Source organism: Boleophthalmus pectinirostris, unplaced genomic scaffold, assembly GCF_026225935.1.
Source record: "Boleophthalmus pectinirostris isolate CB_2022bp ecotype Guang Dong unplaced genomic scaffold, ASM2622593v1 HiC_scaffold_6, whole genome shotgun sequence".
Taxonomy (NCBI): domain Eukaryota; kingdom Metazoa; phylum Chordata; class Actinopteri; order Gobiiformes; family Gobiidae; genus Boleophthalmus; species Boleophthalmus pectinirostris.
The window spans coordinates 30,670,338-30,685,182 of NW_026571447.1; the positions used below are offsets into that span (position 1 = coordinate 30,670,338).

A 14,845-nucleotide genomic window follows, 5' to 3' on the forward strand; every position below is an offset into this window, starting at 1 on the left:
ATTTATAATAATCTCAAAATACTGGAATAAAGCTTATTTAAAAAAAAAAAAAAAAGGAAAGATAAGATGTAGTCAGTGGTGATATTGCACTTCACTTCTTTGGAAAAACCCTTTCACATTTGTTCAAAAGTCAATACTTTTAAGCAACTTTTAGATACAAAAAATATTGAGTTATTTTTGTCAGTGTCCCAGTTTCTAGTAATAACAGTCGTCATTAAAGCACCACTGGACTGTCATGAGTTGACGTACAGGCAAAACCAGCTCCCATTCCATCCCATTACAAATACAATATGTCTTAATTGTTTGATCTTGTAAAATAAATATTTCAAAATCCTTAACCCGAAATAATCATGAGAAAGGTGAATACATTCAAATGAAGCACTGAAGTATCCCCCTCTCCTGTCTGACACTGCTGTTACACACTTTAGGTCACAGCTCTATCAGTTGTTACCAGCCATGTGCAGAGCTGATAATGACGACAGCCTGTATGCATTCAGCTTGTTTACTGAATAAATTCTTTACTGAGAACTGTGAGTCCCCCTCAGCCTATCGCAGCGATGCACTAGACCTATAATATACACAATGTGTGAGTCTGGACTTACGAAATGCCACTGTTGGACTATTTAAAATGCAGAGAGAAATGAACAAGTGGTTCACAATCCAGTTTACATCGGTACAGGAGTTTTGAGGAGAAATACTAGGTTCTAGATGTTTTTGGAAATGACTTTGGACACGAGCTGAAAACTTTTATCATCGTCGCAGGAGAAGAGAAAAGAGATAGAAAGCTCAGATGACAGCTGCCTGGCGACGGTGGATAAACCTGACCAATAATGCAACAGGATAGACTAACACAAAAGAAACTTCTCCTATGATGATTATGCCTGAAACTCCAACAGAGCGTGAGGTAGGACCATTTTCTGCAGTAAGTTAGTAGTAAAATATGTTAAAGTGCAAGAAACATGATGTTTATTTAGTACAATTACTATAGTATTGTGAATTTTAATCAACACATTTAAGTCAGTGCTGTTTGGTTCTCTGAGAAAAGCAACACAATAACTGAACTTAGCACCGTTGCCTTATTAGTACAGCCATGGCCTGATTGAGACCATGATTTATGATTCTGTTTATTTCCAAACAATCAGCAGCAATCCCAGATAGAATTGGAAGTTCAGTCCCAGACTGAGCTTCCAGAGAGCTCCTCTGAGCTCGGACAGAGAGGCCGGTCTGATGAAGATGAGGCTCCACAGACAACACAGCGACGAAGGCTGTTCCTGCTCCTTGTTTGGAGCTTTTGCCTCTGTGCTTTTATTATAGTACTCATTTACACTCTGCACCATTTTCAGACCAGGCCTGGTAAGACCATAGAGCACATGTGTTTATGCCATTATGACTAAAGTATTTCTCAAGCCTCTGGTTCTCTCTCGTAGTTCGGTCGTGCAAGTCTGAAGCCTGTTTGCAGGTCTCAGCTCACCTGTCTGCCTTTGCTGACCCTTTCACACAACCATGTGACTTCTACCTGTACACCTGTCTCTCCGACTGGAGGAAGGGCAGACAGAGGGGTCCGGGACTCCCAGGACCACCCGGAGCCCGCCAGGACCAGAGACCAAGTCCACAACATGTGGACCAGCGTCTGAGAAAGAAGAAACTGACAGACAGGAAAACATTGCTGCTGCAGTATCTCAAAGACACTTTAGGTACAAGCCTCAGTCAAATCTGTGCATAATATGACACAATATAAATGACGTCACATTTCTGTGTGTTAGAGTCTAATGACAAACTGGCGAGCTCTGCAGAACAGAAAGCCAAAATGTTCTACCACTCCTGTTTAGACACCAGGTCCATAGAGACAGCTGGAGCAGAACCTTTTCTCAAACTTATTGAAAATGTGAGTCCACTTTTTTCTTTTCTGATTTAAAAACATGCAAACACAGTGCTCTCTCTCTGCAGCTGGGGGGCTGGGCTGTGACGGACCAGAAATGGAACCAGACGGACTTAAACTCCACTCTGGGACTGTTAATGAGGAACTATGGAACCTTTCCATTCTTCAACCTCCTCGTAGGCAAAGACCCAAATGAATCATCTCAACAGACATCGAGGAATTACATACAGGCGAGTACAAATGCTGTACTGAAGTATCACTGAACAGAACAGAAAGTGTTAATAATCATTTAACTTCTGCTACAGATAGACCAGCCAGATCTGCTGATCCCCATTGACTTTAACAGCCAGACTGAAAAGTCTGAAGCAAAGACTGAGGTCAGTCATCCTCATGAACCCCACTATGTACTAATGACACATGCACTTACCGGCACCTCTTGTCTCTCAAAGACTCTTCGTCCATTCTTCTCCATGTGTACACGGTACCTCTCCCTGTTAGGGGCGCCACAGAGAGACAGTCTGAATCATGTGGGTCAGTTCATCTCTCTGTCGTCTGAGCTGGCTGTTGCTACGGCGCCGCTAGAGTATCGTCTTGCCAAAGGACAGCTGTACCAGCGCATGACCATCAGGGAGCTGCAGGTGCACAGAGGATAAACTTAACAATCTATTTATCTTTTTCTTTCATTTATTTTTTAAATATATCTCTACAGAGCCAGGCTCCTGTGATCGATTGGTTGGGCTGTTTACAGATGGCTTTTGAACCAGTGTCTCTCACTGAAGATGACCCTGTTCTTGTGCATAACCTACCTTATATTATAAAAATGTCCCAGATTATCAGCGATTGGTTAAACAAACCGGAATATAGCAACAGGTCCATAACACCAAACACACAATACATTCACAATATGTACATTTTCATTCTTTTTAATATTTGTAATGTTTCTCCTCTCCCAGCTTTCCACTTCACACCTACATGATCTTTAACCTTCTGCACACAATGATTCCAGCTCTGGACTACAGATTCAAAGAAACAGTAAGACATATGAGCCTTTGATCTGAGTGTCTTTTATAAACAGGAGACTCATTATTTGTTAATAAGGTGGAGCAGATTGAGCCTCGCTGGAAGAGCTGTGTGTTGGAGACTGAGCGAGGATTTGGCTCTGTCCTCACGCACTTTCTCAACAAGAGGACAGCCCATGCGGAGGTAGGACCAGGACTACATGATATGAGGACTAAAAGTGCACTTTTCTGGTTTAGGCCTAGTGTCTACCACCTGCTTGTCTCCATGGAGACTATACTTAATAATACTTAATAATATTCAACAGTATGCAATTTTTGTTTAATTTATCTATCTTGCATTTATGCAGTATCCAACTTGGCTAGATAGCATTGCCTGCTTGTCTCCATGGAGACATACGTGTGAAGCCATACTGGGGAACATTCTTGGCATGGAAACTCCATGGAAACAAGCTGGAGGCAGACTCTCCACCAGAGAAAATACATAGTGCATGCATAGCATCTCCCTGAGCCTTTTCGGTCACTGACATATAGACAATATATTATTGTTTTTTGAAAATGTTAATCTCTGGCACTAGTAGTGAAATTACATGGAAATTAGGTTTGCAGGACTGAACAGGACTGATGTTTTATCAAATTATAAATAGGGACAATTAACTCTCCACAGGTCAACGAGATAATTGAAAACATGGTCACCTCTCTCAAGTCAAAACTTCATGGACTTCAGTGGAACAATCCAAAGACTCACAAGGCTGTTGTGAAAAAGGTAAATAAAGAGGAAAATTAATGAGCTAACTCTATGTATTTTTGTGGTGTTACTCAGTAAGGATGTATTTTCAGGTTAACTCCCTTACTCACAAAAAGTGGACTTCAAATCAAACAAATGAGGCAGAATTTGACAATTTTTTTGCTGAGGTAAACTGGAAATTATAAATCTATAATCTTGTAATCATGATCTCCATTACATTAAAATTATTAATCTGACCCTATGTTTACAGATAACCATGGGCTCTACCTTCTTTTGGAACTATGCCCAACTTCTTTCCTTGTGGCAGAAAAGCAGGATTAAACTTCTGGAGGAGCAGAGTGAAGGTGTTGACATGTGAGTGTGAAAGGAGTTTAAAGGTGCACTGTGTACATTTTCTGAACTTTTCTTCTCTCTATGAATATATTATTGCGTACAGGTCCTATATTCAGCAAAATTGACTCTTGTGAACCTTTAGCCATGTTATAACGTTATTACCTCACCAACATACAGTACATGAAGTTGTGTTTTGTTTCATTCACACGTGTTTGAGTAATCCTTTATTGTTAGTCTGTCTATTAGTGGGACGAGACGCAATTTTTACGAGACAGACCACGAGATTAGATCCACGAGAACGAGACAAGATACAAGATTGTACTCTCTGCTTTTTGAAACTAGAGCTTCTCAAACTGCATCACTCACCCGCTTTTAACTTTTTTTAGTCCAATCCAAAGATAAATTCAGGGGGGAAAAAATCTCATGAGACAATTTTTCTCATGTTTGCACAATCGTGGCAATTTTGTCTCACGGGATCTTGTAGCACGAGATCTTGTCCTATCCCTACTGTCTCTCCAAAGCTCCAAATGCTTTCTGCCACCTTGTGATGTCATTTAGGAGTAGTTTTCAAGTTAACAAACAGCTCCTTTTACCTTTTGTTTAGTAGAGATTGGCCATTCCAGGGCTGAAATTATCCAAATGATTCTAGTGGAGGTGTAGGCAACGTATTGTGTATGAAAGTTACAGCTCACTTTTAATTTGACTTCTCAGAGTAGTTCAGACACTATATTTTTACCTCTACCTGAGTACAGTAATATTTTTACAGGGTACATTTTGCAGTAATCTTTCTTGGATAAAGGTTTAGATTATTCTTCCCTCTGTGAGTATGTCTACAAATGACAAAAGCTTTATGTTGACAGTATTAAATCAGTTGAACATTTGTGTTTCATTTTGTTTTTTTTTTTTGTTTTTTTTGTTTTTTTATCATTTTGGTGAATATATCTTTAGAAGATACACATACTTCAATTTGTAATTCAGATGTTATGCCCAGGAATTGTTTATCACTTATTATCACTGCTATTGTTACATTTGTTTGAAGCAAGAGATAAACACTTTTTGTAATAATTGTAATCATCTTCTCTCTTTTAGCTTGTCTGTTAGCCCAGTTCTTAATCGGAAAGAGCTTGTTTTTCCATTGGGAATGTTTGTCCCCCCTCTCTTCCATCCCACCTATCCACGGTAAACCACATCTTGTCTTATATTAGAAAGGTTTTGTTCACTGTCTTTGTTCTTGAACTCTTTTCTCGTACAGGGCATTCAATTATGGAGTGACTGGTTTCCTCATCGCAAAAGATATCTTACACCTGCTGCTTCCTGATGGTGAGTTTAGACTCTAAAACTAACTAAACTAAATCTAAATGTACTAACAAATCAATAAAAATTGACATATTGTGCAAAATTGTATGTAATGTTATAACAGTGCTCCCTCATCATTTGCTTACTCAAAGGTGTATGTTAACTGATTCATGCATGTTTTCACCTACACTTTCCAGATCCTTGTGCTTAGTTGTGATTATTTCAAAAATGAAGAGTCATACATTCATAGTCACTTTTCAGATATTTAATAATGTAAATAATAATCACAATGAGTCTAATGAAGGTGTATAGACATTAAATTACAATGTAGGACCTTAAAGACCATATCAGTTGTTGTTCATGAAATCCCTCAATCATGCAGGTAGGATGTAGCCTGATTCATCAGCCGGTTTCACTTCGTGGAAACTATCTGACCTCTCAGCATTAGGATTTGTTCGCTCGCCTGTAAGCGGATACTTTTTTTATTTAACCAGTCGCTGATATTGGGTTGTGATGTATGTAATATACCGCTAATGGGGCTAACTGTTACATTAAACTTTTCCTAAATCCTGTAGGAAGAAGGGCAATAATGCCTTGATAAAATTCACCTAAGATTCTCTTTGTTCCGGCTTTAAATCTTCAGTCTTGGGAATCATGGCCAACACAGAATGTATGGCTTCGTCTACATCCATCTTGACCGCTTTGTTTACTGTTGTGCTTTACCACAAAAAGGGACCCAGTAATGGCTTCACAGGTCTTTGTTGATTGGCTGGTGCGCGGTCTACAACTTCCAGGGTTCTTGCAAACCCTCTAGTGCACAGGTGTCAAACATAAGGCCTGGGGGCCAGATCCGGCCCTCCAAGACCTTTAATGTGGCCCTTGGGTGATTTTCTACTAAAATATTTTAATTATATTTTCTATTAAAATATTGGTAATTTTCTGCGGGGCTGAGCATAGCAGTGTCTCCAGCGTCTCTGTATGTGGCCCCTCCCACCAGAGCAGCACAAATGAAGACTTGTCTCTTTCCAAACGCTCTTAAAGGACGATCGTTTTGACTGTTGACCGTGACACCCAAATCAGAAAAATGTCCAACATAAGAAAAGTGGACGATGAGTGCAGGATTTTCCAAGAGGCAAGCATACAAGTTATTGTTAAAATTGAGCAGAGGCACTAGGTGGCGCCAGCGTGGCTAAGTAAGATGCATAGCAAAGGACAAATTCAATTCTGTCACTGCACAAAACTTTTTAGATTGAATAGGTTTCACGGCTCATCCAAGCAGCTTCTTCAGTTCTGGTCAGATGCTGGAGTACACTGCCTTATATCTGCCTGGAGGGAGGAGCTAACTACACTGAAACTAACAGTCCTACTCACTATTGTTTTCTTTGTTTTGATTCAGGTCTGAGGATTTGTAAATAGGAGAGAGATGATGTCTGAGCCCTCCATTTCTGTCTATATTAGCTGTTACGTTTCCATGTTGTTTGTGTTACAGTTCATGGTCACAGTGAGAGCGTGGCACAGGTGGCCAATTGTGTGTGGACTTATTACCTCAATGCCAAAGACAGGAGCAGAGCAGGAGGCAATTCCCTCTCCAGAGCACAGCAGCAGGAGGTGTGGGTGCAGTACTCAGCTCTAGAGTTGGCACTGCAGGTGAGCGGCTTCTTACATAGGCATCTATAAGTCACAATAACAATAATGATAATTATAATAATCACAATAATGAAAATGTGCTTCATGGCTTGATGTTATATTCCTGTTATATGGTAACTCAGAAGATATAATATTTTTGGAAAATTGTTAATTTCTATGGAAAGGGTTCTGACTTTTCATCATTCTGAAACCCATGAATAGAATTTGATTGTCATTGTTGGGCGATTCGTGGGTTTCAGTCACATGGCTTTTTCTTGCAGTGGACGCCATTCGCAGGACTTTTGTTGATTGCTGCTATGCCAGTGATCTTCAGAAAATCCACATGTTGAACTACTGCATCCACAAACCTACAATATTCACAAAATTAATATTAAATTCCTTTTGCTGAGAACAATATGCCTTTCTGAATATGGCACCGCATTTTGAAGCTACAGTGAAATAAATCATTCCATCTTAGTTTGATTGTGGTAATAGGGAAGATGTTGCTGTCAAATACCCTGTACTTACACAGATATTAACCATAAAAGAGGTCAAAACATGTGCATTTAACATATTTTAAAAAACAAGTACTACCATATAATTCTAACCTGCCCTCCAGTTCCATTTTGCACTCTAGACTCTTTTTAAAATTAAGATCAAGTGAATCTAACCTATTACTTTTTCATCATAACGTATTCTCTTTCCCCCTTCTCTTCAGGCTTATCAGCAAAGTTTAAAAAGCAACCCGAGTGACACCTCTCTGTCTGGACTCTCACATACAAACCTGTTCCTCTCAGCTTTCTCTCAGGTAAAGCACTGGTCCTGTCTACAGTCCTTCTCAGGCATCTGAACTGGATTTGCTTATGATATTACCATGATAGATGCTAGTTATTGTAGTTTATCCATTTACTTACCAGGGGAGGATGTTGTGCAAATGGAATAGCACTCAGTGACCCACATTTTAACCCTGTCCAATAGTTGGTGCATGATTATATCGCTTAAAGGTGCAATGTGTAACACTTGTCTTCTCCTTATCTCCATTGTGATGCTATTGCTTTCCCTGGAATGTTCCCCAGTACAAAAAAGGCTACTTTGAAAAGCATGGAAACTGATTTTATCTTTTGTCTGTACTGAGGAACATTCCAGACAAACAAATGACATCAGCCTTGGTGAAAAGCAGGTAAAATAACATGGAGACAAGCAGGTGTAGGACCTACCTGCAGAACGGTTATACAGTGCATGTGTGTGGAAGCATTTTCTACCATTTCAACCAAATATTTTTATTATGTAAACTTATACTGCAATTAGACCTAGATGCCTGTAGGTGGGGGCATGAGTCAAGAAGAAAAGAAAATAGTTGTTCTAACACTTCTGTGTCTACTTATGGAAGTGTGGCCTAATGGATCTTCTGTTTCTGCAGTTTAACTGTGATTTGGATCCATACCATGACTCAATGCCTTTGGAGTCCTCCTTTCTGGTCAAAGTCCTCTGCGCCAAATCTGAGCTGTGCGTCCTCCACTGCGCCAAAGAGAAATACCAGCCTGCGTTAAAATCATGTTGACCTCACGGGACTGGTGTTCTGCAGAAAAACATTATCCCATATGAACAGAAAAAAAAAAAAAAAAACATTTGAGGATCTTTTGTACAGAAATATAATTTACTATTTATTGCGCATTTATGTTGTTTTGTCATTTTAGGTTGTTTAAACATTAAACAATAAACATTTTATAAATTATGAGTAAAATATTATTGAGAAAACATTAGCAGTGAAATTAATGCAGACACTGACAAACGTTTGGTTTCCTTGTTCAAACCTCTTCTTGTGTTTGGAGCCTCTCTCCCAAATCTACTCTTCAGATGTACTTTTTAGGCTGATTTACGCAGTTTTTAGACAATCATGCGAGTAAAAGCCCCAACCAAGACGGTCAGGTTCGTTTCCCCGCCGGAAGAAGCAGAGATTTCTTTATCATTTAACACCGCGGGAAACACCGACTAACCGCATCCAGACGCTCAAGAGTCCCCCTGGAAAAGGCCTGGGGAAGGCGGAGCCAGGAGACTGGGCCAGCTGCTGAAGAGAGCCTTCTCCGGCCTAGAGTCTGAGAGGGTCGACCTCTACGCGCCCAGTGAGTACAGAGCACCCAAGAGCACCCAACAGTGCACTTATCTGATGTTCACAGTACCGTGCACGTTTGTTTAACGTTGGGATAATAACAAGTTAATGGCCCTCAATTTGCTTTACTGCTAAATTAAATATAAATACTGTAGCATCTGGATAACAAGACACTTAGCTGCACTTTGCAAACATTTTGGTGTCTTCATGCTTGTCCTGAAACAGACAAGCAAGGCCAAGTTACAGGTCAGCTCTGTGGAAAGAGTATTCCACGATTTTTTTTTAAAAGATATTTGTGCACAATAACAATTCAGAGTTCAGCATATTGTTAATCACTGGCAATCACTGGCAACAGCTATAATTTTTCATAATTTTAAACCCATGGATTGAAAGTGAGTTTATAGCCTATTGTGAGACACTCCAGGTAAAGCAATATAGAGGTAAGTTGGTCAGATGTGTCAATTGACAAAAAATATAAATCTCAGGATTTTATTATGATTTATTTATTTTACATATTCCCAAGCATCACACTGCCATGTTCCCACAAGGGTTTGGTCAAAAATTGGGCCCAGATGGGTGACAGAATAAAATTTCGTACATAATAAAATTAAAGTAGTTGACTAGAGGAACTCACTCTTTTCAGCACTTGATCATTAATGTACCTTCTGATTTTAGACCACTAAAAAGTTAAGATAACCTTAAACCAGGCATGTCCAAACTATGGCCCGGGGGCCAAATGCGGCCCTCAGACAAAATTTTGTTGGCCCAAATGACCTTGCATCAATGAAAAAAAAATTTTTTTCCTGCAAGTTTTTTGAAAATCTACCTTGATAAAGCTAATATTGAATATTTAGGATCTTATATATTTTAAGGATCTTAGCATGAATAAAGACTGATACCTCATTCTAACATGTTAAACACGCACACATTTCAATTATTCCCTGTACTGAGCATCAGTCTACTGTCCTTGACTGGCCCACTGCTTCGTCTGTGTTTAGATGTGTGGCCCTTGATGAAAAAAGTTTGGACACCCCTGCCTTAAACGGTGCTGCAATGCAAACTTCAAAAAGAAACAGGAGACTTGGAAGCAAATTCAAAGATAAAGAGCAAAATCAAAACAAAAACAAGATAAAAACTTAAAAAGACCCTCATTTCTAATGATGTCTAATCCTTGCTCATTTTCAGAGACCCCATTTCGTCTTTTCAAGCACCGTATCCAAAACACCAGAGTGAATGGAGCCCAGGCTAGTGTTCCAAGGACGGCATCTCCTCAGATCACCCAGCTGATCCTGAGCCTCGTGTCCCAGTGCAAACACAAAGGAGGGATGACCATGGCTGAGCTCAAACACACTCTGGCCTCAGAAGGGTATGATGTCGCCAAGAACAACAAGCATGTGACGGTGATGGCTAAACAACTGCTCGACAACGGCAATCTGGTGCAACACAAACGCAATAAGGTAACTGTAACTCGGCTTATCGCGATATAGTTATTATTAACTTCACTACTTGGTAGATCACAGAACTATAATTTTTGTTGTCTAGTAAAGTAAAAGTGGAAAACTTTTTATTTTTCTGTACTACAATAACATTGGAATTGTATATGTATCTACAACTACTATCTACAACTCATTCAGCTATTTATTGCAGTTTGTCTTTTTTAACCATATTGCACATTTAGAATAGACTTTGGGGATAATTCTCCTTTATGGTTATTGTCTCAGTAGTATAAATTTGTTTCAGTGTTATTGTTTATCATCTATATTTTCTTCATCAATATATCGTACTTCAAAATGTGTTATCGTGGTCCTGAATTTAATGTAGAGATGGTAGAAAGGGAAAATGTTTGCTTATGTATAAATGTGAGTGGGGAGTCAGAGGTCTTCGGCACAGATTGGCGGCCATGTTTTCATAAGTAAAATATTTAGTTTTTAATTAATTGCTATCGTAACTCATTTTATTCCACTCTGAAACCAATGGATACTAGTAATATGTTTAAATAATATTGAGTAGGTATGCGCAGATTAATCTTTTGTACTTTTAAAAGGGACCTGAAGCTATGCAGATTTATTGAAATAATATTAAAATGTTTTGTCTGCATTCACTTTTTTCACAGCTGTCTGAAACAACTCCTCAGAAGATGACTCCGATAAAGAAAGATGCTCCGAAAGCGCTGTCAACAAAAACACTGCCTCAGCAAGCCAAGCCAAAGTCGAACACAGTTACAAGCAAAACCCCCCTCAAAAAACGGACACGAGCCAGAAGAACCCTTAAAACCACTTCACCGGAGAGCAAACGATCGAAAAGCATCAAGCGAGAAGTCAAATCACAAACTGGGACGCAGAAGAGAAGAGCGAAGACCACCAAAGGGAGACCCAAACTAAAGGCCACCAAGAAACTCAGGGTAGTGTCAACGAAGAGGACAGTTAAAACGCCCAAAAGTCAAAACCCACGCAAGACCCAGAAAAGCGAAACAGCCAAGCCAAAACATACATCACAGGAAAGGTCATCAGAAAAACAACTAAGCCAAGGACAACGTAAAGTTACAAGGAACGGGTGCTATTATTAGAGCTTCAGACATCTAATAAATTTCCATTTATCTTTTTTATTCATGGAGAGCCCGATGAGAGCACCAGACTGTCAATAATTACAGCTACTAATTACAATTACAGTAATGTTATGGGTTAAAAAATTATTTCTGATTGATATGGGTTATCGTCATTCACAAAACATAACTTGTATTCAATGACTATTAGTCTATTTTTCCTAATATTGCAAAGGAATCCATATAAATCAAATGCTCACACCACTCATTAAGAAAGTATTATTTTATATGTGAAAAGAAATAAAAATAGATATTGATATTAATGGTGGCCAATCACCATTATAGAAACACACTTGCATTAGGAAAAAGTCCACTGTATAGATATTTTAACACCAGTCCAGGAGTTGTATTTTGTCATAAGACTCCCCATACTTCTTCAAAGGCTGAGCACATCTTTGCACAGGTCAGTGCTGCAGACAGAGGGTAGTTACTGATGGAAACTGTCTTTTCTGTGTAATCCACGTTCACCTGGAAGAGAAAGAAACAACGGTGTAAATAAGGTACAAGTGGCTAAAACAACAATCATATCTAGATGTGTTACAACTTTTTAATGCATAAATCACTTTGTTTTGTTCTGTGTATAGCACTATATGACACGCATTCTTGTCAATTTGGCACTGAAAAAATAATTTTAATAAAATGAATTAACTATGATCTAACCAAACTAAAATTCCCAGGACAAGATTTCTCTTTAACCAATCTGAAACATATAGTCCTAGTAGCTGTACTTCATCAATAATTCAATAAGAATGTAAATATATTTCATTTGATATAACTCAATTCAAAACATCACTTACGCTCTCAATTCTCAGCCCTCATATTTAAGACCCTTATGCAGGTCCTGACTTTTTTGTGCAGCCCAATGGAAAAATGGTTCCTACAGTGTGAAAATGAATTACTCACTGCTCCGTGTGCGAATGCTCCTATAACCACAGCTGCTGGTCCTTCGGGCACCAGCGTTCTGGGACAAACAGCTTCTCCAGCAGAAAAAGACGTGCCGATGCGCGGACAGCCTGGAGGAAGGTGGTCAGACACTGGGTTTTTGATCATTCTCAAGAGCTTCTGAGGACCATCGGCCGCCCGTACGCTTAGTTTGTGTAGCAGCTGAACTAGAATCAAAACATAAAATGGATTAACACGGAGGATAAACTTGATGTAAGAGTAGGGGTGGGAAATATAGTCTTCAAAATCTAAATTGTTGTTTTGAGTTCAGCTATATTGTATAAATGAATTATAATAATACAAATACTTAGGTAAAGGAACTTGTCATTAAATCTTAGGGTATTAAGTATTTTCTTCACTTCTGGGTTTAATTTTACAGTCAATTCACTTTTTTTGCAATACAAAAAGGCACATTTTAGTGTATTTCTGATACATGACAAAAACTTTTTATTATTGGTATCTGGAGAATCCAAAAAAATATCAAGACAATATCACCAACCCCTCTGTGCTAAAGTAAAATCAATCAGGTTTACCCATAAGGCCACAGAAACGAGGGAATGTTCTTGGGATACGGGTTTGTGGGTTGATCTCTATTAAGGCATTCTTCTCAGTGTGAATGTAAACCTGCAGTAAGCCAGCCCTGTTCAGAGGACTGTCCATCAACATCAACAAACACTAAGAAAAAAAAGAAAAGCAGAATTTTAATTAGTTAACACTTTATAACAGGGACGACCAAAGATATTACTTTTTTCATAATATCTGAAAATAAATGAGGAGCCAAAAACTGGTGTTGTATTTTGTCTCATCTTAAGTTTAAAACTGCACGGACAGGTCTCTCACACACCAAAATGTTATTCATAATATGATGGTATATAAGTTTTCAGCTCACCTTTCAACACTGGCAGCATTTTCTAAAGCTTTAAAACTGTGGTTGTTGAATGGGCAAATACGTCACCATGTTTAACAAAATATTTTTTTGTTAAACATAGTAATAAACAATCCTTCAGTATATTATGTTTATTGGTTTAACTCTTTAACTCTTGACTTCGAACTTCAAATGAACTGTCTAAAATGAATTGTGAATAGTAAATGTGCTGGTGTTATGTAGTTTTCCCTGTCCTGTAGATTATTTGACATCAACCTCCCCGGACTGAAGATGGAAATTAGCCACTCTGGCTATAATCTTTACATATTTACATTTTACATGTTCATTAATATGTAGGGATGTAACAATAACCGAAATATTGTGATATCGTATTGTCAAAAGTCTCACAATAAGACCGTGGGCTGTCAAAATATATCAAATTACAACATTTTTGCTTAAAGGCGTTGTATAGTAGCAACAGCTAATAAACAGCGAGCACTACATAACCCATGATTCATTTCAGCGTGAAGAAATATGTTTTTGACCTGAATTCTTGGTAATAGTAATAATTCACATCAAAATCTTGTCAAGGTAGTTTAAAAGCAAAAAAGTGTCCTATCTACAATTAAATTAGCCTCTTCAAAATATTGCAATAAATATCGTACCGTGAGATGCATATCGTGATAATATCGTACCGAGAGATTTGGATATCGTTACATCCATTCCCTTTACAAATAAATAAGAAAGTAAATAAGAAAGTTGTACTATATTATCATTGACAATTTATGCCAGTTCAGCAGGAAGCCTAGGTATCAAAAATCAACAAAAATAGTTGAATCAGACAAGTATTTTGGCCATGTTCAAGCTCCAGTAAACAAAACAGCTGCGATACAAACCTGATGAGTGATGTCAGGTCTAATGTGTCCAGGATCTCTTCCACTTTTGACAATCATATTCTTATGTTGATCACAATTTAACAACTCAAACGTTTTTCCAACCTGAGAACAAAACAAAATCAGGAGTTTACTGTGATTATTGGAGCTCTGTGTGGAGAACTTACATCACAAATCAAATACGAACTCGTCTTTACCTTGACTGTCTCTAACGAAGCCCCCTCCAGGATGACCACCAGCCGCCGCTCTGCCATACGATCATGGAGGCTGCGAAGATGTTTGGCTGGTTTTGGTTCATATTCGTCCAAATGTTCCAGACCACGCTTTTTGCTATTAGACGCCATGCTGCAAAACTACTGCTCTTCGTTTCTGTCGCACAATCTACGTCACATAAACGTGACCCAAAATTGACCGTTTTATTTTGCTTTATGAGGTCTTAACCATTCATTTAAACCTAATAAATTATCCTATGTAATAAGTAAATGAGAATATATTATTTAGATTTGTCGTATAACCAGTAAATGAAGCAAACTAT

The 14,845-nt window shown here is 38.5% G+C and overlaps 3 protein-coding genes across 5 annotated transcripts; 2 read left to right on the forward strand and 1 right to left on the reverse strand.

The window, feature by feature from the left end:
* Positions 1-460: 460 nt before the first annotated feature.
* On the forward strand, positions 461-10,329 carry kel (Kell metallo-endopeptidase (Kell blood group)). 3 transcript variants are annotated; one of them, XM_055163745.1, is made up of 19 exons: positions 461-904; positions 1,143-1,353; positions 1,428-1,694; positions 1,764-1,885; positions 1,948-2,109; positions 2,185-2,256; positions 2,329-2,517; positions 2,589-2,749; positions 2,833-2,911; positions 2,978-3,082; positions 3,563-3,661; positions 3,736-3,810; positions 3,894-3,997; positions 5,066-5,155; positions 5,229-5,296; positions 6,762-6,919; positions 7,617-7,706; positions 8,319-9,021; positions 10,194-10,329. In XM_055163745.1, the coding sequence occupies exons 1-18, from the start codon at positions 869-871 to the stop codon at positions 8,457-8,459; spliced, it is 2,229 nt and encodes a 742-aa protein (XP_055019720.1). In that variant the 5' UTR covers positions 461-868; the 3' UTR covers positions 8,460-9,021; positions 10,194-10,329. The 3 variants fall into 3 exon arrangements, with proteins under 3 accessions (XP_055019720.1, XP_055019719.1, XP_055019721.1); XM_055163744.1 differs by lacking the exon at positions 10,194-10,329 and adding an exon at positions 10,007-10,115; XM_055163746.1 differs by lacking the exon at positions 10,194-10,329 and adding an exon at positions 10,007-10,115 and having other exon boundaries at positions 1,146-1,353.
* Positions 10,161-12,264, forward strand: LOC110163186 (histone H1-like). The gene is made up of 2 exons (XM_020928122.2): positions 10,161-10,465; positions 11,122-12,264. Exons 1-2 carry the CDS (start codon positions 10,166-10,168, stop codon positions 11,572-11,574), a joined length of 753 nt encoding a protein of 250 aa, XP_020783781.2. The 5' UTR covers positions 10,161-10,165; the 3' UTR covers positions 11,575-12,264.
* Positions 11,819-14,691, reverse strand: emg1 (EMG1 N1-specific pseudouridine methyltransferase). The gene is made up of 5 exons (XM_020927927.2): positions 14,508-14,691; positions 14,314-14,415; positions 13,086-13,227; positions 12,514-12,719; positions 11,819-12,078 (listed from the first exon to the last, which is right to left on the reverse strand). Exons 1-5 carry the CDS (start codon positions 14,652-14,654, stop codon positions 11,965-11,967), a joined length of 711 nt encoding a protein of 236 aa, XP_020783586.1. The 5' UTR covers positions 14,655-14,691; the 3' UTR covers positions 11,819-11,964.
* Between the last annotated feature and the right edge of the window lie 154 nt (positions 14,692-14,845).